This window comes from Monocercomonoides exilis, assembly GCF_001643675.1.
Source record: "Monocercomonoides exilis strain PA203 chromosome Unknown scaffold9-1957334, whole genome shotgun sequence".
Lineage (NCBI taxonomy): Eukaryota > Preaxostyla > Oxymonadida > Polymastigidae > Monocercomonoides > Monocercomonoides exilis.
In genome coordinates, this window is record NW_027150554.1 from 1,557,086 (window position 1) to 1,581,961 (window position 24,876).

The following is a 24,876-nucleotide window of genomic DNA, read 5'->3' on the forward strand; positions in this document are numbered from 1 at the left end:
TTCCATCCACTTTTTGTCTTCATTTTATAATATAACAGTTGAATTTGTTTTCACCTCTTGCTCCAAAAAAAATCATGAAAATCATGTATCTTCCGTAACTTCATTTATTTTCCAATGCCTATATAATAATCTGCTCCATTCTCATCGTATTGCTCCACAAAGCGGAGATTGGCCATTTCAACAATAACTCACATTCCTGCACTTTGGAGAGGACACAGACGGAAATATCTTCACAATCAATTGGGCAATATAAGTTGCATACAACATCATTTTTGTGTAATTGATGAAATTGTTGCATTCCCCTTGGCCATCCAATTGACAAAAATCAAAGGTCAGAATTCCAATAATATTGCATCTCCACCATTTCTTGTTGTCACACAGGAAATAATATTTCAAATTCTGCAGGTTATGTTCACTCACGGATTTCTCATTCTGTGAATGGAATATTCCGTTCTTTCGAATCTGATGATCATGTAATCCATTACAACAAACAAGAAAAAGATTTTCTTTTTCTTCATAAAACATTGCCAAAATGTTAACACGAGATGAAACGGTGTGAATTCATAGATTTTTGTGATTGTTTTGTGTTTTTATTTTCCATCTGCTTCTTCTATTCGATCATACACGAATTCAATGTGAATGATAAAAATGCTGTTGTTTTCTGGTACATTATTTCTTTAAAACACAGACGGAATTCAACACAAAAAAATTCACTGGTTTGCAGATATTGTTATGCTTGAATCCTTGATTGTTGAGGTTTTATTTTATTATTTATATTTGTTTGAAGAGTTGCTTTCTGAGCTTGAAGATTGCAATGATAACGAGCAGAAGCAAAAAATCATTGAAATGAATGAACTTATGGACGAAATGGAAAGTATGAATTCAGATCAATATTAAGAATCGAGCAATTCGAAAAAATTCAGAAAATGATTGATGAAAAGAAAATGAATTTTGGAAATGTGATTCTGCTTTTGAAGCACATTGGCTATTGTGAAATGTTAAAGCGCACATCCAACTCAAATTTTGGAAATTCTTCATTGGGAAAAAGTTTTGCCGAAATGATTATTTTTGAAAATGAGAAAAAAGAAGAAAAGAATGAAAAACTTTTGGCTGACCTTTGCAAATGCTATACAATGCTCAGTTATCATAACCTTAGAAAGGAATTGCTTTCAATTTGTCTGTCTAGCCTTTTGAAAGCAGCTTTGAACAAAGATGATAGTGAGGAGACTCGAAAAGAAGTGGAACTGGCTTTATCATGTTCAAGTTACATTGATGATGGAACTGAATGAGCATTTCTATTTCCCATTTTTGATGAGATTTATTTTTTCCTCCTTATTTTTCATCAGAAAGTGGAACAAGAACTTTTCTTGGATAAGATGACAGAAATCATCAAAAATCACCAGGAGCATCACGATCACACTCAACTTGCTCATCAGTGCGCTTGGGAATTTTTGATTAATCGATAACACAAAGACAAAAGCTTGGAAAACTTAATTGCGAATGAGCTGCATTTTGCCAGAGAAGCATCAAGAGAACTGGAAGAACTGAGGAAATGTGTGGATTGGAAGAGAAAAAGAGGGGAGGAAGGGGGGAAAAAGACTCTGGAAGAGCTTGCTTTGATGAGATGGCTTGATATGATTGGTTCTTTCTTTTCTGATTGCAGATTGCCGAATAAAGAATTAGCTGAGCTTATCACAATCATTGTTCAGATATTTCGAGCAGCAAAGGAGAATTATCGAGGAATTTGTGATCAGTGCATTTATCCATTGAGCAAAGCAGCAAAAAATAGAGCTGTGAAGATTGAAGACTTGTTGGAAAGCAAGCTGTTGATATTGCTTTAGAAGAGATTACACAATCACATGTGTTCGATAAACAAACTCCGGATTGCTTGAATTTTTTCAGAATCCTTTGCGAAAGATTGAGAAGCAAAAGAGAAATAGAAAGTGATGAAGCGAAAAGAAAAGAGTTGAAAAGGAAAGTGCTTGAAAAGATGGAAGAAGAAGTATACGAAGATTGTATCATCAGTTCAGTTGTCGCAAGATTACAAAACAAAGCTTTGCCTGTAAGTTGGTTCCATTCATTGGTGATTATTTTGTTTGTTGCTGATCCGTTGGCTTTTTGATTCATTTTGTGCTTTCATCTTTCCACTTCATTTGATTTGAACAAAATACCTGTTCTTTTTTCTGTTTTCAAGAAAAGTTGATGTTATTTTTTCGAAAATCAACTTTCTTCGTCTTTTGAATTTGATTTTTTTCGCATTTCAAATCCAATAAAGAGAGTATTTTTTTATTTCTTTAAAACATATTTCAACTTTTTTCCCTCTTCTTCAAGAATACTAAATATTTGAAACAACCATTTGTGATTCCTTCCTTCCTTCTTTCTTTGCTTTGCTGCTTTCCAAAGTGTGTTGAAAAAAGACAAAGAAAAAAAAATAAAAAGAAAAAAAAGAAAAAAGAAAAAAGAAAAAAAGAAAAAAATAAACAGTACATTTTTCAGCTCTATTGAAGAATCAAATTCACTCCTCTTGAAAAGGCTCTTGAATCTGAAGGAATATCAATCTGTTTTGTGGTTGTTCCGTAATCAGAAACATAGCTTGAGATATTTGTATTCTCCTCTTTTCTCCTCATCCCCCTCTGAAAGTCTGAATTTACCGAACTTAAAAGACTCTTCCTTTCTTCGTATTCAGTTAGCAGCATCTTCTTCTTCCACCATCGCCGAACAAAAAACAATGCCACTGCAAACCCAACACCAACAACTGCAGCAGAAACAGCAATCATTATAATCATCGTCATGTCGTCAACCACACCAGAATTATTTCCTTCACTCACGCGCAAAGGAATTGTTGTCAAATCTTTGTTGAATGCATTTTTAGTTGAAAACTTCGGCACAACATACTCATCTGATCCATCAGCACGCTCCATGGCATCAAGAGGAAATATCGCACAAACTGCATTCTCATTGCTGCAGTTCAATTTATTTGTCACTGCAATTTCTGCCAATTCGTCTGTGAATTTTCCGGCATTAGTCTGGTTTGCGAGCAGCACCATCAAAAGATTGTAATTCAGAAGACATTCTCCTGTCAGAGTCACTTCATATCCCTCTCCACTTTTCGCACTTGAAATACTTACCGGCTGAGGTGTAAACAGACTCGACATCATATCAGAGGTAAACCCAACAAGCGAGCAGTTGTTGTTTTCTATCCAGAAACTGTCCGGAAGTTCCTCTGTGATTTTTTCTTCCCTACGACTGCTTTGCGCGTCAATTCTTGATTTTTCACTTTCGATTTTGGATTCAAAATTTATTGAGCTTCCAGCGCCTCTTATAAGCTCAATAGCACCTTTATCATCATTTTCCTGTGCTGTGTCGCTTTTGCATATAATGTTGTGAGCAACTCTCGGAAATGCCTCGAATTCAACAGAGTTCCCTTTAAACGATCCAGGATCGATAGACAGATAGCTGTTTTCAGTGTAAATATCTCCCTCAAGCTTTGTTCTGAATGTAGTATTTCGCACAAAAACAGAACAATCAACGAAGCTCAAAAAAGAGCTGCTCCATTCACAAATATCGTTTTCAGAGTTTTCTTGTACTTCGTCAGCAGAAGAAAGAATTTCCTTAATTAAAAAGCTGCAACCTGTTATTTCAACACAGCTACATCTATTTGCAGCCAAAAAGAAGCCTTTTCCAGAGATATGCGAATTGAAGGAGACGTTTGTGTTAACGAACTTAAGAGGAACATGAAGAGGAATCGAAGATTTCTCATCGTGCGATGAAGTGTTCAGATTTATATAAGAAGATGATGATGTCTGACGAATTGAAGATATGTTTGAGGAGTAGGATGTTGTTGAAAAAAGTGAAGTGGATTCTGTGAAGTGGTTATGAGTACTGCTTTCATATGAACTCTTTTCCTTCGCTGAAAACAAAATCAGCGATTTTTGATCATTTACAGTTATGTTGTTTAAGCTGCATTCATTCAACTGCAGATTCACTTTGCTTTCGTCGACCAGCTCGGAACAGTCAATGAAAAAAGATTCGCTTCTAAATAGAACTTTATTAAGATTCATCAAAGTACATAAGAGCGTTCCTGCTTCAATTTTGAATGTAGTAGGAATGATCATTAGTTCATTTAAAGATGAGATGGTACAGCGTTCAATTCCAAATGTTCCCTCATCATCAATAAGAAAGAGACAGCTCACAGGCAAATTGGCAGTGATCTTGATGTTCGTGTTATTCATTCTGCAATTTCCTTTGATAACCACATGAATATCCATTTGTTCATTACATTTGCAAAGTTTTGATTTTTGTTTAATTCCCTGCCTTTTATTTACTTCCTGTTCGCTTTTTTCAAATAACAGTCCAGCTCTATCTGCTTCTCCTTCCACAGAAAGTGAATTCCACGTAACAGAATCGAAGATTGAAGGCTCTCCAACAATACGAAGTGTGAGATGCTCATCTTTGTCTTCATCTCCAAAGATTTGCATCTTTCGAATGAAATCTGGAATACGCTGAAAGGGAATTAAAACTTTCTGTGAAATTGAAGGTGTTGGAGATGTCAAATGTGTCATCGCATAATTCACCGTGCTGCAAGGATCGTCTTTGCTTCCACAGAAAAAGATGTCCCAACCACTTTCCTGCTTTCCATATCCATCGCTTATGCGCTGTGAATTATTGCTAGATGAATGTGAAGAAAAGGTTGAAGTTTGCTCAGTTCGACAGTTCTTTACCGAGCTATCATATCCGCTAACATAAATATTTGAATTTCGATATGTTAAAAACTCCAGATAATCAACAACTTTTCCTTCTTCTTCGCTTTCAGCCTCAATCGAGTTCTGTTCTTTCCAAAGTGGATGATAAAAATTGATACCAAATTTCTCTGATTCTTTTTTGTTTGAGACGTTTGGACATCTGATGAAGATGTCGCGCCCGATATTCGCCTTGTTCTGAAACAAAGCAACTTCCTGAAACGCAAAAGGAAAAGTCTGCGAATGAAATGCCAAATAAACTGCTCCTCCTTTTGTTTCCTTCTCATGAAGTTGTGTGTCAAGACCATCATTGCAAAAGGTGCAATTTTTGAATAATAGCTCGGAACTCTCTTCAGGTTCATCGTCTTCATAAATTGTTGAAGAATATTTTCCATCACGCTTTTTCTCTCTCCAGTGAATGCATCCGCCATAAGGCTCAAAATCATCGGGACTCATAAACCCACTTAACGATGAGTTGTGCAATTCGAGCTTTTGTCGAGCGCTTTCTCTGCTTCGAAGAAGTAGTCCTCCCAAAATTTCTTCTGCGTTTCCAGAAGATCTCTCTGAATCTGTCAGATCATTCATTTTGATGAACGACAAATTCGATATCAAAATATTTAGAACACGCTGCTCGCTCATCTTTTCTTTTTCGCTGGATTTATTTGGAGAAACGGAGATCATGTCGTGTTTAATCTTCACATTTTCTAATGAAACATCATTCAACTGCAACAAATCTGCATCAGGTACAATGTTGAACAAAGCTGTAGTGATCAAAGTCTTATCCCCTTTAATGCTCAGATTATCAAAAGTCACGTCTCCTCCTTCAATGTTAAAAAGCAAATAGTCAATGGACTGTTCTTCTGTTATTGAAGAAAAGGAAATAATCATTTTTATCCACAACGAAGCACCTCTGATAACAGTAATAGCATTCTTTGTGTTGCTTGTCATTGGATGCAACACAAGATTAAGTCCTTCGAATTTTACACTTCCGTTTAACAAGATTACTTCTCTCCAGCTGCTGCTGTATTTAACGTTCACTTCCACTTTCCCTGCAATCCCTAGTTCGGTCGACGAGCAGATTTCTGCCTTCTCCAAAATAGAAGGCAGCGTCAGATACGCAAGGTCTACAACAATCAACCTGCGAGGCTCGTCAAGATGAGCCCATCCATATGATAAAGAACGGCACGGGAGATTGAAAGTTCCACAGCGTGCAAAATCTACTCCTCGAGATGAAGAAACAAATATCGTTGAGTTGCTATAAACAGAAAGAAATTCTTTAATACTGATGCCTTCTCTAGAATACCAAATATCAAAGCATCCAATTTGAGTTCCATCAACAGATTCGTCAACAAAGCTGAATATCCTTTGGATGTTAAAATCGAGCAAGGAGTGTGTAAAAATCTGCACATCTCGATATTTTTTGGCAGAATTATTGAAAAATGATAATTGGTCCAAAATTAATGATGCATCTTTCAAAATGCTTATTGACAATGCACCTCCGCTTTCAACAGCAGAACATGATTTAAATGAGCTGTTTGTAATTGCAAAGTATGTTCTATCATACAATGAACAGTCAACAAATCCACCAGATTGCGTTACAGTTGTTATCAAATTTGAAGTGACATTTCTAACAGCAACATAATTTGATTGATAAAACGCTCCTTTAAATAATACAGAACTTTCAAAATTGGTGCTGATATTTTGAAAAGCGCAATCGAGAATAGTTAGTTTTTTTGCTCCGGAAGTACAAAGAATGGAATTCATTGTACCAGCTGGTATGTCACAAAAAACACTTCCAATAATTGAGAGAGATGCAAAATTGTCCAAATTGAAAAAATGAAACCATTCAAATGTCGCTTGTGAAGATAACGTTTCATGAGCAAATGAATATCCTCCGATATTGTGAGATGGCTTGCTTTCACTGTCATACTTAAAGACTATGTGATCAAAAAAAACTGTTGAAGGGCTTTCATAATTTGTTGTGAAAAAAATAGAATTATATGGATACATCTCCATTTTTGGACACAAAATAGTCAGATTCATCACTTTGAACGTGGTGTCTGAAAGAATAAAAACTGTTTTAAATAGCACATCAAAATTATAAGTTCCGATCGAAATTATTCCACCGTTGTTTCCATTGATCTCTAAATCTATTCCATCTATTATGCAACTTGCATCTTCAAACGTCTTTGCATCAGAAGCAATTGAAAACTTCATATCTTCGCTCTTTGTAACATGAGTTAAAGCTTGAAAAATATTTTGGCACGGTAGCTTTGTTGAAGAGCCACAGGCAGCATTGTAATTTGCAGTGGAATCCAATTCAATGTTGCGCCGAGTAACTTCAAGTGATTTTGTGAGAAAAAGAATTTCATCAGGTTTGCTTCTTCTCATCTGGGCAACAGCACCTTCTTTTTGCTCGGATATTTTGCTTTTCGAAAACAATTTCGAGCCATCGTCGTAATCAGCTTCGCTCACAACAAAAACGTCATGTCCATATTTATCTGCAGTATTAACAGCGAAATAGCTTGCATATATACAAAAAAGACTCTGGTTGAACGATCGTTTATTTGCTTTCAAAAATATTGTATCTGCAACAACTACGTAAATTGCTCCTCCATAATCAGACTTGCAGCCGGAAAAATCACACTCAGAAACAAGGACCTGCTCTTCAACATCTTTCAGATAAAGTCCACCTCCGCTTCTTTGCGAATAACATCTCAAAAAGGTACATTGCACGAACACTGGCTCTGTTTTTTCGAAGGATTCCTCTTTATCGTAATTCCACTTTGTTTGCATTTTTTTGTCGTTGCCTTCAAATGGAAAATTGTTTCTTTCACGAATTTGTGAGTAATTATTTTGATGCCATATTGCGTGATTTCCGCAAAAGTCAGTTTTTCTTTGAGGTATCTTAGTCGCGCGGTGCTCAAATATAACGCATGCATCCGCTTTCGAACTGCAATTAAAAAATAAGCATTGCTTGATTGCTGGGGAACGAATGCTGATTATATGAACAGCTCCAGCAGTTGTCTCAACATTTATATTTTCATTTTCACCGTTTATATCTTGGAAAGAAGAGTTTTCTATGGTTACAGCCACATTTCCAGTCACAAAGATAGCTCCTCCTGATCCAACATAGCTTGTGCAGTTTTGAAATTTACAATTAATAACATCAACAGTTAAAACGGTCAGATCTTGTGTTCTTGCAAAGATGCATTGGCCAGATTCATCACCCATTATATTCATCCACGTGCATGAGTCAAACGTAAATTCTTTATCAACAGAATGATCTAGGACAACTCTTTCAAGTGTTTCATTTGTGTAGTGCTTATTATCCCATCGAGAGCAAGAGATGTGTGTTGTGTTAAAATTATCCAACGAGTGCGCATCAGCAGAGATCGAAGGAATTAGCACTCCATCATACACTCCGTACACACGATTGAAAGCAGAATTTGAAATTGTGATAGAGCAAGAGTTTGGCTTTTGATCTTGCATGCTCGCATTTTGCTTTGCACTGATATTGAAAAAAGTAGAATCAAGAAGCTCCAATGTTGATTCAATTACAGATGAAGCAAAAAATGTGGTCGATATTAAAACAGATGAAAATGATGAAGATGAAACAGTAACTGAAACAGAAGGATTCCAAATAGCAGAATCACTTTTCATGGACGCAAACAAATTCATTTCCATCGAATCTATCCGCGATAAAAGCGAGATGCCCTTGAGCTGTAAAACGCTTCCTGTTTTGGCAAATGAGCAGCCTAATTGTTGTTCTCTCGAAAAAGCAATGCAACTAACAACAGAAACATTCGAAAAGCTATCTTGCAAAATCGTAGAATCCCCATTGCTGAAAATAATACACTCTTTTTTGGTCAAAATTGCTGAGTTTGTAATTCTCGTTTTCGTAAGCAAACAGCTCATTTCGTTGATTTCATGTCTATTCAAACCTGCAAAACATGTTCCCAAAATTTTCGTGTTGTCCCTTATGAGTCGTGCATTAATTAATCTATTCTTCAGTGTGTTATCGAAATATAATGACGAGTTCTGCTTCAGATCCTCAAAAGCGCTATTTGAATCTTTATTTTCACTATCGATTCATAGTCGGATTCAGAGTAAATAAAACATCCATTGGAATTTAAAATGATGATGCATTTTTTGAGCAAATTAAAAGTTATCATTTCTAAAGCATTTAAAGGCTATAATTAATCAACAATAAAAAAATGAAATATTAAATTTAAAATATGGGTATATTTTAAAAATCGAAAGAAAAAAATGGCTTGTAATTTAATTAAACATATTATATAAACATTAATATTTTTGATGATGTTGATTATGACAAGTTTTTTATTATTGATGCTTCATTATTTAATAAAGCAAAAACTATGTGTAAGTCTGGAAAAGCATTTTTATCAACTTTCCTTTAATTCATAAGTTGCAATTTTCACTAAAACCACTTTATGAAAATGAGTGTCTTTTTTATTTATTTTCTTTGATTATTTAAAGATGCAAATCGTCTTAACCGTTTCAAAAAATTTTCTTTTTAATAATATTCATTACTTTAATCAAATAAAAAATCTCTTTTTTATTCACAACTTTCATGAAAATAAATTGCGTTGAAGTGAACAAATATCGATAATATATCCCAACAAAATACAAATTATTACTCTAATTAGAGAAAAGAAATCAAGGAGAACAAAATATAATCTAAAATGTCCAAGCACTATTAGAAAATAGATAATTAAATAATAAAAATAAAGCCGTTAATAAAAATATAAAAATTTGAAAAATATAATAAACTTCTGAAAAGAATTCGAAAGCATCGTCAATAAACATACAATGCATTATCTTTAGGCATAACGAATACTGAAAAAAATATTTTAAATTACAAAAAAATTTTTTCCTCTTCAACTCCGAAACTTTCTTTTCTCTTGTTTTTTGCTTTCTTTCTTTCTTTCTCCTCTTTTTCTTCTTTTTCAAATCCATCACCTTCAAGTTTCCATTTCTTTCTCCTTTAATTCTTAAACCTTTCTCCCTCAATCTCTTCTTCCCAATCAAATTCTTTGAACACATCCTGTTCAACTTCTCCTTCTTCTTCTCCTTCTTCTTCATTCCTCTCCTTCTTCCTCTGATGCGACTTATTCTTCCTTTTGCCCGGCTTCTCCTTGTTTCTCTTCTCCTTTCTGTCTCTTTTGTGTCTATTTCTCTCAAATGACTCCTCATCCCTCTCTTCAAATGAACCTTCACTCATTTTCTCTCTCTCCCTCTCCCTCTGCTGATCCCTATGCTTCTTCTTGCTATTAAGTTTATATTCTTCTTCTTCTTCCTCTTCTCCTTCCTTTTCCTCCTCTCCCTCTTCTTCACTTTCCATATCCTTCTTTGTCTTTGCCTTCGTCTTCGTCTTCTTTTTCTCTTTTGATTTCTTTGATTTTTCTTTTCCCTTTCCCTTTTGCTTCTTCTTCTCCTTCTTCTTCTTCTCTCTCTTTAAGTCACTTTCATCTGCACGTGAAAGAGTGTTTGAAGATGTTGCACCATCATCCATATTCATCACATCAAACACATTTATATCCATCATCATCTTCATCTTCCCTGCTCCTATTTCTCCTTCTTCTCTTCCTTCTCTTCCCCCTTCTCCTTCTTCTCCTTCATCATCATCATCATAATAATCATCAAACACACTTTCTTTTCCTCCAATCTCAGACTTCGCTCTGTTTGCTGCCATATCGTCACTCGTCACGCTGTTTCGTGAGTAATCTGTCGGTGCTTCTGCAATCATCTGAAATGAATAAGAATTATTTGGTATATTTGGATTTATCGTTCCATTTGGCCTATTTATTGTATTTATTCTATTTGTTTCATTAAATACATTCATTGCATTCATTGAATTTGGAACATTCTCCATTCTTCTTATGCTCTCTGGCATTTCTGCCTCATCATGTTCTCTTTCTCTTTCTCTTTTTCCTTCAAAATACTCGCTGCTCGTCTTAAACAGCTCACCACACTGTTGACTCTTCCCTTGAAACGGGACTTGTTCTCTGCCTCTGTCTTCTCCTCTTCTCAGCTGACAATTCTGCATTGGATTCATCTCATTCATTTGATCCATCTGGCTAATTTGATTCATTTGTATTGCATTATGTGGCTCAAACTCTTCTGCCCCAACCAAACTGAATGGCAAGTCCTGCTCATCCATCGGACTTCTTGGTGATGAAAGAGAGAAAGAAGAAGAGGAAGTTGGAGAAGCAAAGCGAGAAAAGGAAGAAGTAGAAGGAGCATATGGATCAATGATAGCTGATGATTGTGCACGAAGAAGAGAAACCTTTGATGATGAAGAAGACACCGCCAGAGGAGAAATGGAAGGTGCCCTCCCTTTCAGCTGCAATGGAGAAAGCGGAGGAAGATTGGAATAGAACGACAAAGAAGAAGAAGAAGAGGAGGAAGAGGAAGATGAAAGAGTCAGCTTTGAAGAAGAATCTCTTTTCATCTTGCTTTTCCCCTTTGAGTGTCCTTTCACAACTTCCTTTGACAATTTCGAATTCTTCTTCTTCTCCTTCCCCAGCCGCACTGACAGCACAATCAGCACCACGATCACCACAAGACACACAAACCCAACTGCTATCAAAGCAATCACACTCCAACTGAAGAACGACTCTTGTTCAGACAGAACAGCCTGCTCTTCAAATGTGGCATTGCGAAATACAATCAGCCCTGTCTCTTTAACAGAAGCTGCAGATGCTTCCGTCCAAAACACAAGCTGGGCAGCCAGTTCAGACTCTTTTGGAGAGGAATCGAGGAGATCTGAAGAGAAAGCAGCCACAGCTGCCTCCTCGTTTGTGAAGTCGGTGATTTCGTGCAGTTCTGTGACGACTTCTTCGCCTGTGGTGATTTTGACACGCGCAGACAAGTTGCAAGGGACAAGAGAACTGCCAGTGAAGAGCAGGCGATGTGTTGATCCACTTTTGCTGTGTTTGACTGAGTCTAAAGAAGGAACGAACAAAACACTCGGAAGTGTCTTGCCCAGCCCCTGAAACGCACACACGTTGCTTCCAAACCAAAGAGAAGAGCTGATTTCATTGTCGTTGCTTGTTTCACTGCTTCTTCCTCTGTTTTCTTCATCTTCTTCATTTCTTCCTCTTCCTCTTCCTCCATTCCCATCTCCTCCATTCAGCGACACAATATCCACCTGGCTTTTCTCCGAACAGAACAAGTTTCTCCGAGCAGAAGGGAAATCAATGCTACCCTGTGTGTTGTTTCTGAATGTGATTAGTTCCAATGTGAGGTTCGAGTTGCTAGCTGTTATTCCGCCGATGGCTGAGTCTTCGATGGAAGTGGCATTGAATGAGGCAGATGTGCTTGTGAAGTGCAGAAGAGAGCTGTCCCACACACAGACACTCTCATCTGCTGCATTTTGAGGGTGGTATTGATGAGGAAATGTGTTGGTTGAAGAAGAAGAAGAAAGAGAATTTGAAGTTAATGTGTTTAGGAATGAATTGTGTTGCGGTTTTTGTGGAGAAGATGGCTGTGGATAATTATCATGTTTCGTGTATGTGAAAGAATCCAAATAATTTTCATAATCAATAGAATTGAAGATATTGCTTCTTTTATTTCCTCCTCTTTCTCTTTCTCTTTCTCTTCCAGAAAACCGACAATATTCAAACCTCACCTCTGCACATTCACTCAAATGGCAGTATTTTCCTTTTGTTTCGGGCGAAGTGATCGAAGAAACAGACACATTTGACAAGAAAAGAAGATTTTCCACTTTTGAAGCAGAAAGAAAAACAGGTTTGTGGCCATTTTCGGTGAGAGAATTTAGAAAACAGGAGGAAATGGATATGATGATGGAGGTGGAGGAAGAGGAAGAGGAAGAAGAAGAAGAAAGAGAAGAACGAATAGGAGAACGAGGAGGAAGAGGAGAAGAAAATTGCGTTTTTGACTTTATTTTTTGGAGAGAAGGAGAAAAAGAAAAAGAAGAAGATAAAGAAGTAGAAGAAGAGGAAGAGGAAGAAGAGGGAGTAGATTCATCAACTGGATTCAGAACAGGCGGAGGCGTTGTCTGCAGACTTTGTGGAAACTCACTCGAAATAGAATAAGAATGTTGTGTATGACTTGGCTGATGAGGGTAGAAGACACTTCCATTCACAAGTGTTGCATTTATGATTGATATTTCATCGAAAATGGCTGAAAATGAAGAAGAAGAAGAAGAAGAATCAACTGAAGTGAAGTCAAAGACGCTATCAAAGAAATATGAATCATTCACTTTCACATCTTTCACATCCAAAATTGTATTTTTCACAGTCAAAATGTTTCTTCCTTCAAAATTTTCTGCTTTCAATTTTTCCACATTCAACTGTTTGACCCCCTCCACACTGAAAAGAGGTTGATTCTCTGATTTGATAGAAGAAATGGAGAAATTGCGAATTTCAGTAAGATTTCCGTTGTTCAAAGAGAACACTGATCGTGTTGAAGAAATGTTGTTCAGCGAAAACGAAGAAAATTTCAGAATTTTCACATTTTGCGAATGGAAAAAGGAAGATGAAACAGAAACATTAACAAAGGATAATGTTGATAGAGACGCAGTTTCTGTTGATTGGACATCAAAAACTTGTTTGTTAAGCTCAATAAACTTGAATGTGCAGTCAGAAACAGACAAATTTCCATCCAGTGATGAAATTAATGATGAGTTTATCTGGTTATTCAGCAAAGAGCCATCAAAAATGCATCTTTTGAGGTTTAATTCACCTTCTGCCTCACAAATGAAGCTGAGTTGAGAAAGAGACAAGCTTGATTGGAAGATAAAATCTATGCTTTCTATAGACACATCTCCTGATGTTGCTATCACTGCATTTGCTGTTATTCTTGTTCTTTCTCCTCTTTCTCCTTCTCCTTCTTCTCTTCCTCCTTCTCTTCGTCCTTCACTTTCTTCACTTTCTTCACTAAAACTCTCAATTCTTCCTTCCACCTCCACTTCTGCCTCCAATTTCGTCTCTGCCACAACCGAAATTCCACTCAACAAAATCGAATATGCACCAAATTTTGCTCCTTCTTCAGAAACAACCACGTTTTTCCTCTTTCCAAAGCCAACATGCTCAGTTGCTGCTGCTAATGTTAGACAAGGCACATTTTGTGAACCGCAGCTGTTGCAATCTTCACCCAATTTGCCTGAAACAAACACGAAATCTGAGCGAAAATGCACCAAAAACAGCAAAAGATCCACATCTTCGCTGTTATCCCCTTTTCTTCCGTTAATCGAATCATTTGACTGGAGTGAAGTTTGCTTCAAATCTAACAGAAACCGCTGAGTTGTTGCTATTTCTTCTAAATTTGGTGATTGAATGTACAAATCTCTGCCAAATGTCGCTTTATTTCCCAAAAAGCCCAAATGCGACAGGGAAAAATTGTCTGCCTTTGAAGGAGAGCAGTTTAAGAAGAGAAACCCACCTCTTCCAATTGAATTGCACTCATTGGAATTGCTTGCCTCACAATTGACAGAAGACAGAGAAGTCAACGAAAGCATGCACTCGGGATGCAAAATGAACGAAATGCAGCCACCGAAAGAAGAAGAAGGGGACGAGCAAGCAGAAAAAGACGAGTTGTAAATGGTAAGATTGCATTTTGTGTGGGTGTTTGTGTGGCTGAGGCAGGAAGGCACATTTTGAGTGCTGTTGATGCCAGTGAAGGAGCAGCTGGTGATGTTCAGGAAGAGAATGTGGTTGTTCATTGGATAAAAATGAGTGGGGAATTTGGAGTTGGTTTTTGATTGAGAATTGTCTTCTCCTTTAATTTTTGATGTTGTTGACTCGGATTCTGAATCATATTTTTCTTCTCTTTTTGCTTTTTCTTCGTCTTCCGCTTCGCATTCAACTTCTTCTTCCGTTTCTTCTTCTTCTATTGGAGTAAAAGAAGTATATGAAGAAGAAGAGGTATATGAATTACAAGAAAAAGAATTTGAAGAAGAAGATGATGACGACGATGACGATGATGATGAAGAGGCAGCAGACGGCACAATCTCAATCACTGCCCCCTTCACACTCAGATCGTGAAAGAGAACGTTTTCACACTCAAAAGAATCAGTTTCCTCATTCAAAATGATAATCGACTTTTCAGCAGCCACATTTTCATCAATGTCAATTTTCACCCCGTTTATTGAAACACTTCCGGTTTCAATGGAAAGCAAAGGAAAGTGTAAAGTTTTGTCTGAATTTGAAGAAAATGGAGCAAAAGAACAGGAATTGAGGGTTAATTTGTGGCCAGATGAGGAAATAAATGAAGAATGAGGAGGAGAAGAAGAAGAAGAAGAAGAAGATGATGAGGAGGAGGAGGAAGAGGAAGAGGAAGAGGAAGAGGAAGAGGAAGAGGAAGAGGAAGAGGAAGAGGAAGAGGAAGAGGAAGAGGAAGAAGAAAGAGAAGAGGAAGAAAATTGCAAAGGAAAAGAGAAAATGAGTGATTCTAAGTGTAATTCGCCCGTGTTTGTGATGATTGGCTCATTGATGCTTGTTTGCTGTGAGGAAATGTCTGAAGGGAAGTGGAGAGTGGATTTGTGGGAGTTTGAGGAAAGAAGAGAAGAAGAAAGAGAAGAGGAAGAAGAGGATGATGAAGAATAAGATGATGATATTTCACTTTGTGAGCACTTTATGACAAGCCTGTCAAATTTCATAGTCTCCCCAACATTCACACTCTCCACCACTAACAGCTCCTTCATCGTCATTTCATCTTCTGGAAAATGCCTTCGTGAATATGCCATTGTCAAGCAATGTTCTGTGCTGTTTCCACACCCAATCGCATCATAGCCATCTGCACCTGCAAACACCCTTTCGCTCTCAAATCCAACGAGAAATAGCAAAAGATCAACTTTTTCTGTGAAATGTGAGTCATTCCCACAGAATTCATTGGGTTCTGACTGAAACGGCATCACATTGAAATTGAATGAGATCGCATTGACTGAGCTGTTCAGCACTTGTGCAGCTATAAACAGGCTTTTCCCACAAAATGCATAATTATCTTCAAATCCCACAGAAACAAATCGGAATTGGGGGTTTGCCGGCAAATTTGTATTTAGTTGCTGTTGCAGGCAATCCAGAAACATAAATCCCCCTTTGCCCGTCTCGGCGTTTGTCCGGCAATTTTTGACAGTCGTCCCATTTAATTTTAATTGCATTGAATTTGTGAGAGAAATAAACATTACTCCTCCCTCTTCGCTTGAGTCAGAAAAGCAAGTGTCAAATGAACCAGATTGGATGTCGAGGGAGCCTTCGCTGTCACCTGAAATACGGAAGACTGAAGAAGAAGCAGAAGAAGAGGAAGAAAAAGAAGATGACGATGAAGAAAATGAAGAAGATGAAGAAGAAGAGGAGGAGGATGATGAAGAAGAAGAAGAAGAAGTATCAGAATTAGAAGCAAATGACACATTCACATCATTCATCTGAATAGAAGGACGAAATCCTGCACTTGGGAAGCCAGAAAGTGTTACTAATGTTCCAGTTTGGCTTGAAATGTTCTGAAATTTTGACTGAAAAACGAAAAAATGAGATACGTTTGACAGAAGAGTGAAGATATTTCCTGTGAAAGCAGGTGTGTTTGTGAGAAGGAGAGAGAAGAATGTCAAGTTAACAATGCCAGACTGAGCATTGACTAAGACATAGTTCAAAGGAGGAGAGGAAGAGGAAGAGGAGAAAGAAGAGGAAGAGGAAGAAGAAAGAGAAGAAGAAGAAGATGATGATGAATAGCCAAACACATTTGCATTTTTGCTCTCAAACGTCACATTCTCCATCAAAAGTGCCTCGTTTTCGGTTTGAATCAACACGCCCCCATTTCCAATCAAGCCAGGTATCAACACCTTCACAAACGCAAAAGTTAGTCTTTTCTCGTTCTTTATGATCATTTGCCCTTCTTCTCCTGTTACAATCTCTTCTCCCACGTCAATCACACTCAAAATGCCATCTGTTCGATTCGTCACCACTTTCACTTCAGTCAAATTCACTTTCTCCCGAATGTACGAGGATTCTGCTACAAAGATTGTGCACATATCATCATTGCTAATGCCACTTATTCTTCTTCTTCCTCTTCCTCCTTCTCTTTCTCTTTCTCCATTTCCTCCTCCTCCTCTCACCAACCTCCTCTCCGCCCCTGGTATCGTCAAACACGCCACCCTAATCTCTCCACAATACAGCACATCTGCCCCAATGTGAGTCATGCTATTTGCATAAGCAACTTTCCCTGTCCATCCAACGATGAAACGAAACAGGTTGTAATCTGTGTCATTATACAGCCACGTTTCATCCTTTCCCCAAATCGAATCAGTTTCGTTTCCACTCTCTAAAATTGATTCAAAAAATGGAAAAGTTTGCTTAGAAATCTGAGAATTCAGGTCAATGCCATGGAAAAAGATGTCATTTCCGACTGTTGCAAAGTTGTCTGCAAAGCGAAGTTCTGCTAATTGCCAAGCAGAATCATCAGGTGTGTTCATTGTCATGTAGATGGCACCTCCTCTTCCTCCTCTTCCATTTCCTCTTCCATTTCTTATTTTATTTGTTTTTGTAGTAGTAGTAGTAGTAGTAGTAGTAGAAGAAGAAGAAGAAGAAGAAGAAGAAGAACTATCATCATCCAATGGATCCATACACGCCACACAACCAGTAAAACTTGTGAACGACACTTTCTCTTCACATGAGCCACACACAACACAACGTGAGCAATTGTACTCAAATGAGGCACATTCAACACATTCTGAGCATTTGGCACATTTCACACTGTTATCTTCTGCCACTTCGCATTCAGAACACGACTGGCATTGCAGACAGGAGATGGGGGAAGAATTGAATGAAGAGGTGGAGATATAAGTATTAGAGGTTGTGTTACCGCAGTTATTATAGCATTTGTCAACTTCTTCATTTCCAACTTTCTTTTTCATTCTTCCTCCTTCTCTTTCTCTTTCTCTTTCTCTTTCTCTTTCTCTTTCTCTTTCTCTTTCTCTTTCTCTTTCTCTTTCTCTTTCTCTTTCTTCATTCCATTTCCCATTCTTTCTTCCTCCCCTTCCTTCTCTTTGCTCTTCGCATTCTCCACATCTTCCACATGGCTTGCAATTCTGACATATTTTCGTTATTCCTCCAGTGATGACAACTGGGTTGAAGTTGTAGCAATGAACATTAATTACTCCTCCTCTTTCTGATTGGGGGCTTTCACACTGAAGGAAGGAGGTTTTGTTGAGTGTGAGGGCAAAGGGAATGGAAGAAGAAGAAGAGGAAGAAGAAGAAGAAGAAGAAGGTGATGAAGATGAAATGACGCTTGAAATGTTTCCTGCTGAGTGAATGTTTGTGAATGAGCCATATTCAATAGAGATGATGTTGATGTTTGAATTGGATGAGTGAGTGCTTGTGAAGTGAGAAGAAGAAGAAGAAGAAGGAGAAGTTGGAAAATGAGGTGATGGTGATGACGACGACGACGATGATGATGATGAATTTAATGAAGAAGCAGCAGCAGCAGAAGAAGAAGAAGAATGCAAAGAAGAAGAAGATATATGTTTCAATAAATCTTCATCTTGCACAAAAGCAACCAAAAAAGAACAATCAGAAAGTTTGAAATCCCTCACAGTCAACTTAATCGCATTGAATTGCCCTCCATTTATCTTCAAAACAGACACAAAATATTCACTTTCTGCTTCAGAATTTGACATCTTTGCACCACAAATCGTCACATTCACCAATTCCACCGTGCTTTCCTGGCTCTTCATCAGCAAAAGAGAGGCATGTGGGTGTGAATTATGCACAAACGTTGTCTCATTCACTTTCAACACCCCCTTTTCAACAGAAATAAACTGCTCCGCATTTTCTCTCAGCCCTTTCGTCGGCACAATCGAAACACCTTCTCCACACCCACAAACATCCACTTTTTTGTCCCCCACCACCACTTCTCCTGTTTCCAACTCCTCTCCTCCTCTCAGCTCATCCAGCACCCGCACCACAATCTGTGTGTCTGTGTCACTCGAATTCACAGCATGTGCCAGCGTCACACACGCATGTCCTGCATTCCACCCACAAATGTCTCCTGTCTCTTCATCTATCGCATCACTTGCTCCTCCTCCTCCTCCTCCACTGATGTTTCTGTATCGCAATGGAAGCCATTCAGGCTTCGAATAAACAATGTTGTTCTGCCCGTTCTTCGTCTGATATGCCAGCCGGTTCGAAGACGTGCTGTTTGTGTAGCTCTCAAAAAACGGTGTTTTGTCGCCACACTTCGCATTGTCGTCCACAAGAAACACATCAACCCCTTTGACATTCCTTTCTCCTCCACTGCTTGCTTTTTCCAACGTGCTGTTCAGAAAGAGAAGATACTTGAACATCACAATGGCTGCTGCTTCTCCTTCTGTTGATGATGTTGTTGCATGTGATGATGAGAAAGAGGAAAATGATGATTTTGATGATTTTGATGTCATCCCCATCTCCTGAGGAATTGTCAGCCATATTCCTGCCCCTTGCCACAGAGCAGAACAATCTCTGAACTCAGCTGCTCGCACACGGAAGAAAGGGCATATGCCCATCGCATGGATTGTCCCGCCTTCCAGTCGGGTTGCTCGTGATGGAGTGAAAGAGGAAGAGGAAGAAGAGGAAGAAGAAATCAAAGAAGAAGCAGAAGAAGAAGCAGAAGAAGAAGCAGAACTGTCTCTTTGGAAGCATCGGATGTACTTTGTCTCGTCTATCTGTGCATACGACCAGCTCTCTGGCGGCTCGTCCTGGAACAGCAAAGAGCAGGATGAGTTGCCTGTGACTGTGGAAAGATACACTGCAGACCCAATCTCCGCGCTGCAGCTGGTGAAAACACACCCTTCGAACTGCAGGCAGTCTGCTGTCACAACCGCAACAGCCCCGCCGAAGCTTGCTGAGCACTCCACGAACTGCGAGCCGATGATGACTGGAGTTAAAATCAGTTCCACACACACTGCCCCTCCCGTCCCTTCTGGTGCGGTGCAGCGGTCGAACAGGCAGTCCCGCACTTCCACGTTGTAGTGAGGCCCCAGAGAGAGATAGATGGCACCACCAGACGCGCCAGTGCAGCTGTGCCATTCACACGATGTGAAGGTGAATGTCTCGTTCAGCTGGCTCTGGATTCGATCCATGGAAGAGTTGTCGTGATACGCTTCGTTCGAAAATGAATTGCGATTGCATGCTGTAAAAGACGTATTGAACGCTGAAAGCGAAGAAAATCCCGAATTTATGTCTCCTGCGACTCCCCCATAAATCACATCCGACACACTCTCGAATCTGCTCCCACTAATAATCGTCTTCCACAACTCATTCCCCCATTCTCTTCTTCCGAGCCCCTCTCCGTTCCCTGCTCTCCTGCTCATGTTCCGCATCTCGCATAAATCCACCTTCCACTCCCCTCTCCTCAAATCTCCCAAAAACGGACCACTACACAGTTCCATGCACTCAAACGAGCTCTGCTCAACACGCACTCTCCCAACATTCAACCCTCCATTTTCCTCCTCGCAATCTTGTACGAGCGGCCAGACTGCGCAGTTTGGATGCCTTGTTATTAAAGAAAAATTGTTTAGTATGATTAAACCATCTTTTAATTGGAGTTGGCTTTTTTCGATAAATTTAAAAAGACATAATGAAGAAGTTTTCATATATAGGAAAGATCCATCTTTAACAATTACTGTGTTTTCATTGTCGACGAATACCAATTCAGCATATCCAATAATGAGCGAAGAATTTGATACAGTAAAATTTGTATTAATTTCTGTTTTTGTGCAAGAACTATAAAAATTATCTATTCCTTTGGTAAATTTTGAATGTATTGTTGCGCGTTTGTTTTTCGTAGTATTAAAGAAATTAAGATCTTCATGGCCAAAAAGCAACGTTTTCTTTTCTATTTTTGCTCTGTCCTGAATGAAATCGTCCAAGCTGTTGGAAAGTTCTCCAAAATTTGTAAAACACAATAAGGAACCGATGAAAATAAAACTCGCTGAAATCATAAGTGCTTTCAGAAATAATCAGCAATTTGTAAAAGAAACGTTGTTTTCATCGATAATGGGTATGAACACTTCAGTAAATTATTATTTGCAAACGAGATTAATTGCGTTGACTATATATTTCCAACAGATTATATAACTTTATCCTTTTCAACTTCGATATTTTTTCTCAGTTTTTCCATTAAAATATATTTTGAAAAAATCTTTTTCAAAAAAATAAATTGAAGAATTATCAGATTCAATTCAATGTTTCGTAAATGAAATGGCGAGAAAGAAGCCTTCAACACTGAAAAATTGATGAATCTTTCATAATACTTCAACTCTACTCATTTGTTTTCTTTTCTTTAGTTGCTCTTCTTCAACCTGATAGCTCTATCCTCCATCTTTGAGATACGGATACCCTTGTTCTTTGGAATAGAGATCCATGGCATAGCTCCTTTTCCAATCACAAACACGTAATTTTGACGTGTGGCAAATGAATTTCCACCCAAATCTTTGATGTGAACAATCTCGTGCGATCCAGGATGCTTCTCTTTTGTGGTTATCATTCCAATACGACCAGCGTTCCGACCACCAGTTGCCATGCAAATGTTTCCGACCTCAAACTTGATCCAATCTGAAATCTTCTTTGTCTTCAAGTTGATACGAACTGTGTCATTAACCTTGATCTTTGGATCTGGGAAGCGGAAAGTGCGTCCATCGTGGGTAACGCAGTATGGAATGCTTCTGAATCCAAGAGCAACGCGTTGTACTTTTCCAAGTTTGTACTATATTAATTTTATTTGTTGTATGTTGAAAGAATGATTGTTTGAAGTAATTTCGAAAAGAAAAAAGAATTTCAAACAGTTGCTTCCTCCGGGCGAATCCTGTGGAGAAGGAATCTTCCTTTCACATCATACAACAAACGGAAATGCTCGTTAGTTTTTGGAATTGAAATAACATCTGAAACAAGAAGAATTTTTAAAATGATGAAATATTCGTTTAAGAAATGAAACACATAAATAAGTACGCAACAAAAAGAAATTGCGATGCACACCTTGGAATCCAAGTGGGTATGTTGGATCTGTGCGAACAACACCATCAACCAAAACGTTTCTGTGATGCATAACCATTCCAGCTTCTCTTCCAGTAAGTGCATAGTGAAGACGATTTCTGAGCACAATAATTGCTGGGATGCATTCTCTTGATTTGTGTGGTCCGGGTGATGGTTTTGGTGCCTATGATTAAAAACATTCAAGTCGCGAATTTTCCACAATTAAAAAATAATTGAAGAAGTTAATAAAAATTCAACAAAAATATTCCAAAATTCATGTGCGTACCCATGTTCCACCAAGCTTGTTCAGCATCCAGTGACGTGGTGCGGCTAAACGTTTCAAGTGCTTCTTTGGTCCTCTCACCATTGTTGTATTTTGATCCAAAATTTTCCCCTATTCATTAAAGTGCTTGTGCAATGGGTGTGATCATAAAATTTTTGTGTTTTAGATTGGCAAAATATAATTACAAAAACAAGTTGATGAAGAATAAATATTGTACAAAATATTTGATTAACAAGAAGTTAAAATGAGAATTTGCTTCCTGTTAGTTTTTGGGAAATGTTAGTTATGAATTGATCTCAAAGAACTTATAAATGAAAGATTATGAGATTTACTTTCCTCCTTTCTTCTGACCTTTCTTATCTCCACCTTTCACTGCCTTCAAAAGCTTCTTCTCTTTCTTCTGCTTTCTCTCCTTCTTCACCTTTGGTTTCTTCTCCTTTTTAACTTTTGGCTTTCTCTTTGGAGCATCAATGGCAGCAACACGTTTTGAGTCTCCTGAAATCTTCAAAATCTGTCCACGTAATTGCTTTTTCTCTGTGGCAGCAGGATTGACAATAATACGTGAGCGATAAGCCTTTAATCTGTTAATATTCTCCAATCTTTCAGTTCTGCGACGATGATCAATTGAAATGCAAAAACGTTTTGCCATGACCTGTGAAATTTTTGCTTTCTATGAATATGAAGTGTGATTTGCATGAAATATTTTTCAAAAAAAAAGTTTTATCTCACAAATAATCAAATTCAAACTTTCAATTCAGCAAGGGAATATCCACGTCCCTCTCTAACTTTCATGTTGTAACGTTGAGTGGGGCAGTGAATAACTGGACGGAACTCTCCATCAAATGGACGTGGGAAAATCTTTCTTGCTTTCTTAAAACGATGGATTCTAAAAAAAATTTTTTATTTATAAATAATTGTCGTTGAATGAAATGTGCGAAAAAACGAGGGGGAAATAAATATTATTCACATTAACTTTTTAATAAGATAACATTTAAAATAGAAAGCATACCTACGGCGCAATTTCTTTCCAGCTTGGTCAAAATATGTTCTCACCAAACCCTTCTGGGAAGTGTTCTGATTCCAATGTTTGCGCAAATGTACGCTTTGAATAACGTTATTCTTTGAGACCATTGTAAACGGATCGCTTTCGGCAGACGAGAAACAAAAGTGTCCTGTTGAAGGGCCGTATTACGGCTTTTAATGATCAGCAAAATTTTTATGGAAATATGGGTTGAAATTTTATTTGTTAATTTTTTGTTTGATATTTAGATGTATAAAAATATTCATATTATGATCATTAAAAAAGTTTTAAGAAAATTTTCAAATTCTTTTATACAATTTGAAAATTTGGAGATAAGAAAAGTAAAAGTACCAAAAATATTTCCAATTAAACTTTCCTTCAAACAAATATGTGAAAAAATGAAAGAATCAAAAATAACTGAAATGAAGTATTGTAGTCTGTGTTCACTGTGTGCACTTGCTCAAGTGCATAAATTTGGTACGTTACTGAATGGATTGATTCTGAAAAATTAAAGCACGCACAAAAAATAACGATTAATTTATAACATTATTCAATTTCGCATCAAAATGATAATAAATATATTAATAAAATAAATAAATAAATAAAAATTGAATTAATTTTTGCATGCACCATTCTTTCTTTCCTTTCAACAATTATTTTAAAAATAAATTTAATTTCTCTCATTTCTTCAGAATTTAGCTTTATTTTTTCTAATAAATTTTTTATAAATATTTTTTCATTTAAAAAATGTTGCACACTGAGAAAAAGCAAGTGCTGATCCTGTGTCATACGGATAGCCAGATCCAAAATATGAGCAGCCAGGAAAGCCAATTGGACCTAAAATTATTAAAAAATAGGAAGAAGAAACAAAAACGAAATGTCATGGAGGATGTTTTTAGTTCAAAGCATACCTCCATATGAACCAAATGGAAACTCTGAGTTGAAAAAAGAATTAATTGAATTTGGAAAATATTTTTGGGGAGAAAAAAACCGAATTCGAAGAAAAAAATATTGAAGAATCATAAATTTGTAATTTATTTTCCACACTCAAACAAGGATTTCCGCTTCCCATGAATGCAGAATTATCATTAAAAGCAGCAGATCCAAAGGTTCTCATTGCTGGTGTATATCCTTTTCAATAAAGGTCAGTAAAAAAGCATGTTGAATAGAAAAAGATGGAAGCTTAAATACCAACAGTGCACGCAGGAGAAAACCGAGATTGTGGTTGCCATGGGAAAATGTTTGACCTGGTTGGAAGGTTCATAGCTCTGTTGAAATATTTGGTATTGATATTTCGAATTTTTTTAAATTTTTTTTAAAATTCATCAAAAATAATTTCGATATAAAATTTCATTAAAACAAATAATAAAGAAAGAAAAATTACAAATACGGTTTATTAATTAATTAATATAAAGCTAAAACGATTTCAAACAGAGTGTCGCATTCAAGATCTTCTTCAAATGAGCAAATCGGAGGCATTCCCTAAAATCTGCAGAAATAAACAGTGTATCAAAAACAATAATATCATACGCAATCTTCGTCAAGGCATTTAAGAACAAAAATTAACCGTAAAAGCGCAGAAATCAACATTTGCATTTTTTGGAAACTGTAAACATTTGATCGCCAAATCCCACCAATTCTTCAAATTCCTGTAAAAATACAGTTATTTTTTTTCAATTCTATGTTTCAATAAGCTCTCTTGCACTAATTACTGTAATATGGTATGGTAAAAGCTTTTTGTATTCAAAATATGATGCTAAAAAGAAAAGATCATTTCTCTTTTTTCACAATGTAGATGAAAGTTAAATACGAGAACAACTTTCATTATGGAAATGGCCAACTAGA

At 37.3% G+C, this 24,876-nt stretch overlaps 5 protein-coding genes across 5 annotated transcripts; all 5 read right to left on the reverse strand.

Moving 5' to 3' along the window:
* Window positions 1-2,498: 2,498 nt before the first annotated feature.
* Window positions 2,499-8,426, reverse strand: MONOS_11284 (uncharacterized protein; the record flags this gene model as incomplete). The annotated part of the gene is made up of 4 exons (XM_067863801.1): window positions 2,499-3,492; window positions 3,724-3,910; window positions 4,070-6,432; window positions 6,925-8,426. The coding sequence occupies 4 exons, from the start codon at window positions 8,424-8,426 to the stop codon at window positions 2,499-2,501; spliced, it is 5,046 nt and encodes a 1,681-aa protein (XP_067732621.1).
* An 867-nt stretch (window positions 8,427-9,293) lies between these two features.
* Window positions 9,294-20,751, reverse strand: MONOS_11283fu16805 (uncharacterized protein). The gene has a single exon (XM_067863800.1). The coding sequence runs from the start codon at window positions 20,695-20,697 to the stop codon at window positions 9,748-9,750; it is 10,950 nt and encodes a 3,649-aa protein (XP_067732622.1). The 5' UTR covers window positions 20,698-20,751; the 3' UTR covers window positions 9,294-9,747.
* Window positions 20,752-20,913: 162 nt separating this feature from the next.
* Window positions 20,914-22,114, reverse strand: MONOS_11282 (putative 40S ribosomal protein S4). Its single transcript, XM_067863799.1, has 4 exons — window positions 22,014-22,114; window positions 21,731-21,911; window positions 21,539-21,636; window positions 20,914-21,461 (listed from the first exon to the last, which is right to left on the reverse strand). Exons 1-4 carry the CDS (start codon window positions 22,092-22,094, stop codon window positions 21,039-21,041), a joined length of 783 nt encoding a protein of 260 aa, XP_067732623.1. The 5' UTR covers window positions 22,095-22,114; the 3' UTR covers window positions 20,914-21,038.
* Window positions 22,115-22,200: 86 nt separating this feature from the next.
* MONOS_11281 (putative 60S ribosomal protein L13e) lies at window positions 22,201-23,195 on the reverse strand. Its single transcript, XM_067863798.1, has 3 exons — window positions 23,020-23,195; window positions 22,758-22,896; window positions 22,201-22,680 (listed from the first exon to the last, which is right to left on the reverse strand). Exons 1-3 carry the CDS (start codon window positions 23,139-23,141, stop codon window positions 22,339-22,341), a joined length of 603 nt encoding a protein of 200 aa, XP_067732624.1. The 5' UTR covers window positions 23,142-23,195; the 3' UTR covers window positions 22,201-22,338.
* Window positions 23,196-23,491: 296 nt separating this feature from the next.
* MONOS_11280 (uncharacterized protein) lies at window positions 23,492-24,510 on the reverse strand (the record flags this gene model as incomplete). Its single annotated transcript, XM_067863797.1, has 6 exons — window positions 23,492-23,531; window positions 23,790-23,868; window positions 23,943-23,966; window positions 24,079-24,162; window positions 24,223-24,299; window positions 24,464-24,510. 6 exons carry the CDS (start codon window positions 24,508-24,510, stop codon window positions 23,492-23,494), a joined length of 351 nt encoding a protein of 116 aa, XP_067732625.1.
* Window positions 24,511-24,876: the final 366 nt, after the last annotated feature.

What these genes read in the sequence shown, in the direction of transcription:
- MONOS_11281 (XM_067863798.1), bottom strand. Translation starts at nt 23,141, where the DNA reads ATGGTCTCAAAGAATAACGTTATTCAAAGCGTACATTTGCGCAAACAT. An exon ending in GGAAAGAAATTGCGCCGTAG is followed by an intron (nt 22,897 to 23,019) that starts GTATGCTTTCTA and finishes AATTTTTTTTAG; the next exon opens with AATCCATCGTTTTAAGAAAG. An exon ending in ATTCCCTTGCTGAATTGAAA is followed by an intron (nt 22,681 to 22,757) that starts GTTTGAATTTGA and finishes TCATATTCATAG; the next exon opens with AAAGCAAAAATTTCACAGGT.
- MONOS_11282 (XM_067863799.1), bottom strand. Translation starts at nt 22,094, where the DNA reads ATGGTGAGAGGACCAAAGAAGCACTTGAAACGTTTAGCCGCACCACGT. An exon ending in ACAAGCTTGGTGGAACATGG is followed by an intron (nt 21,912 to 22,013) that starts GTACGCACATGA and finishes TTTTAATCATAG; the next exon opens with GCACCAAAACCATCACCCGG. An exon ending in TTCGCCCGGAGGAAGCAACT is followed by an intron (nt 21,462 to 21,538) that starts GTTTGAAATTCT and finishes AAATTAATATAG; the next exon opens with TACAAACTTGGAAAAGTACA.
- MONOS_11283fu16805 (XM_067863800.1), bottom strand. Translation starts at nt 20,697, where the DNA reads ATGATTTCAGCGAGTTTTATTTTCATCGGTTCCTTATTGTGTTTTACA.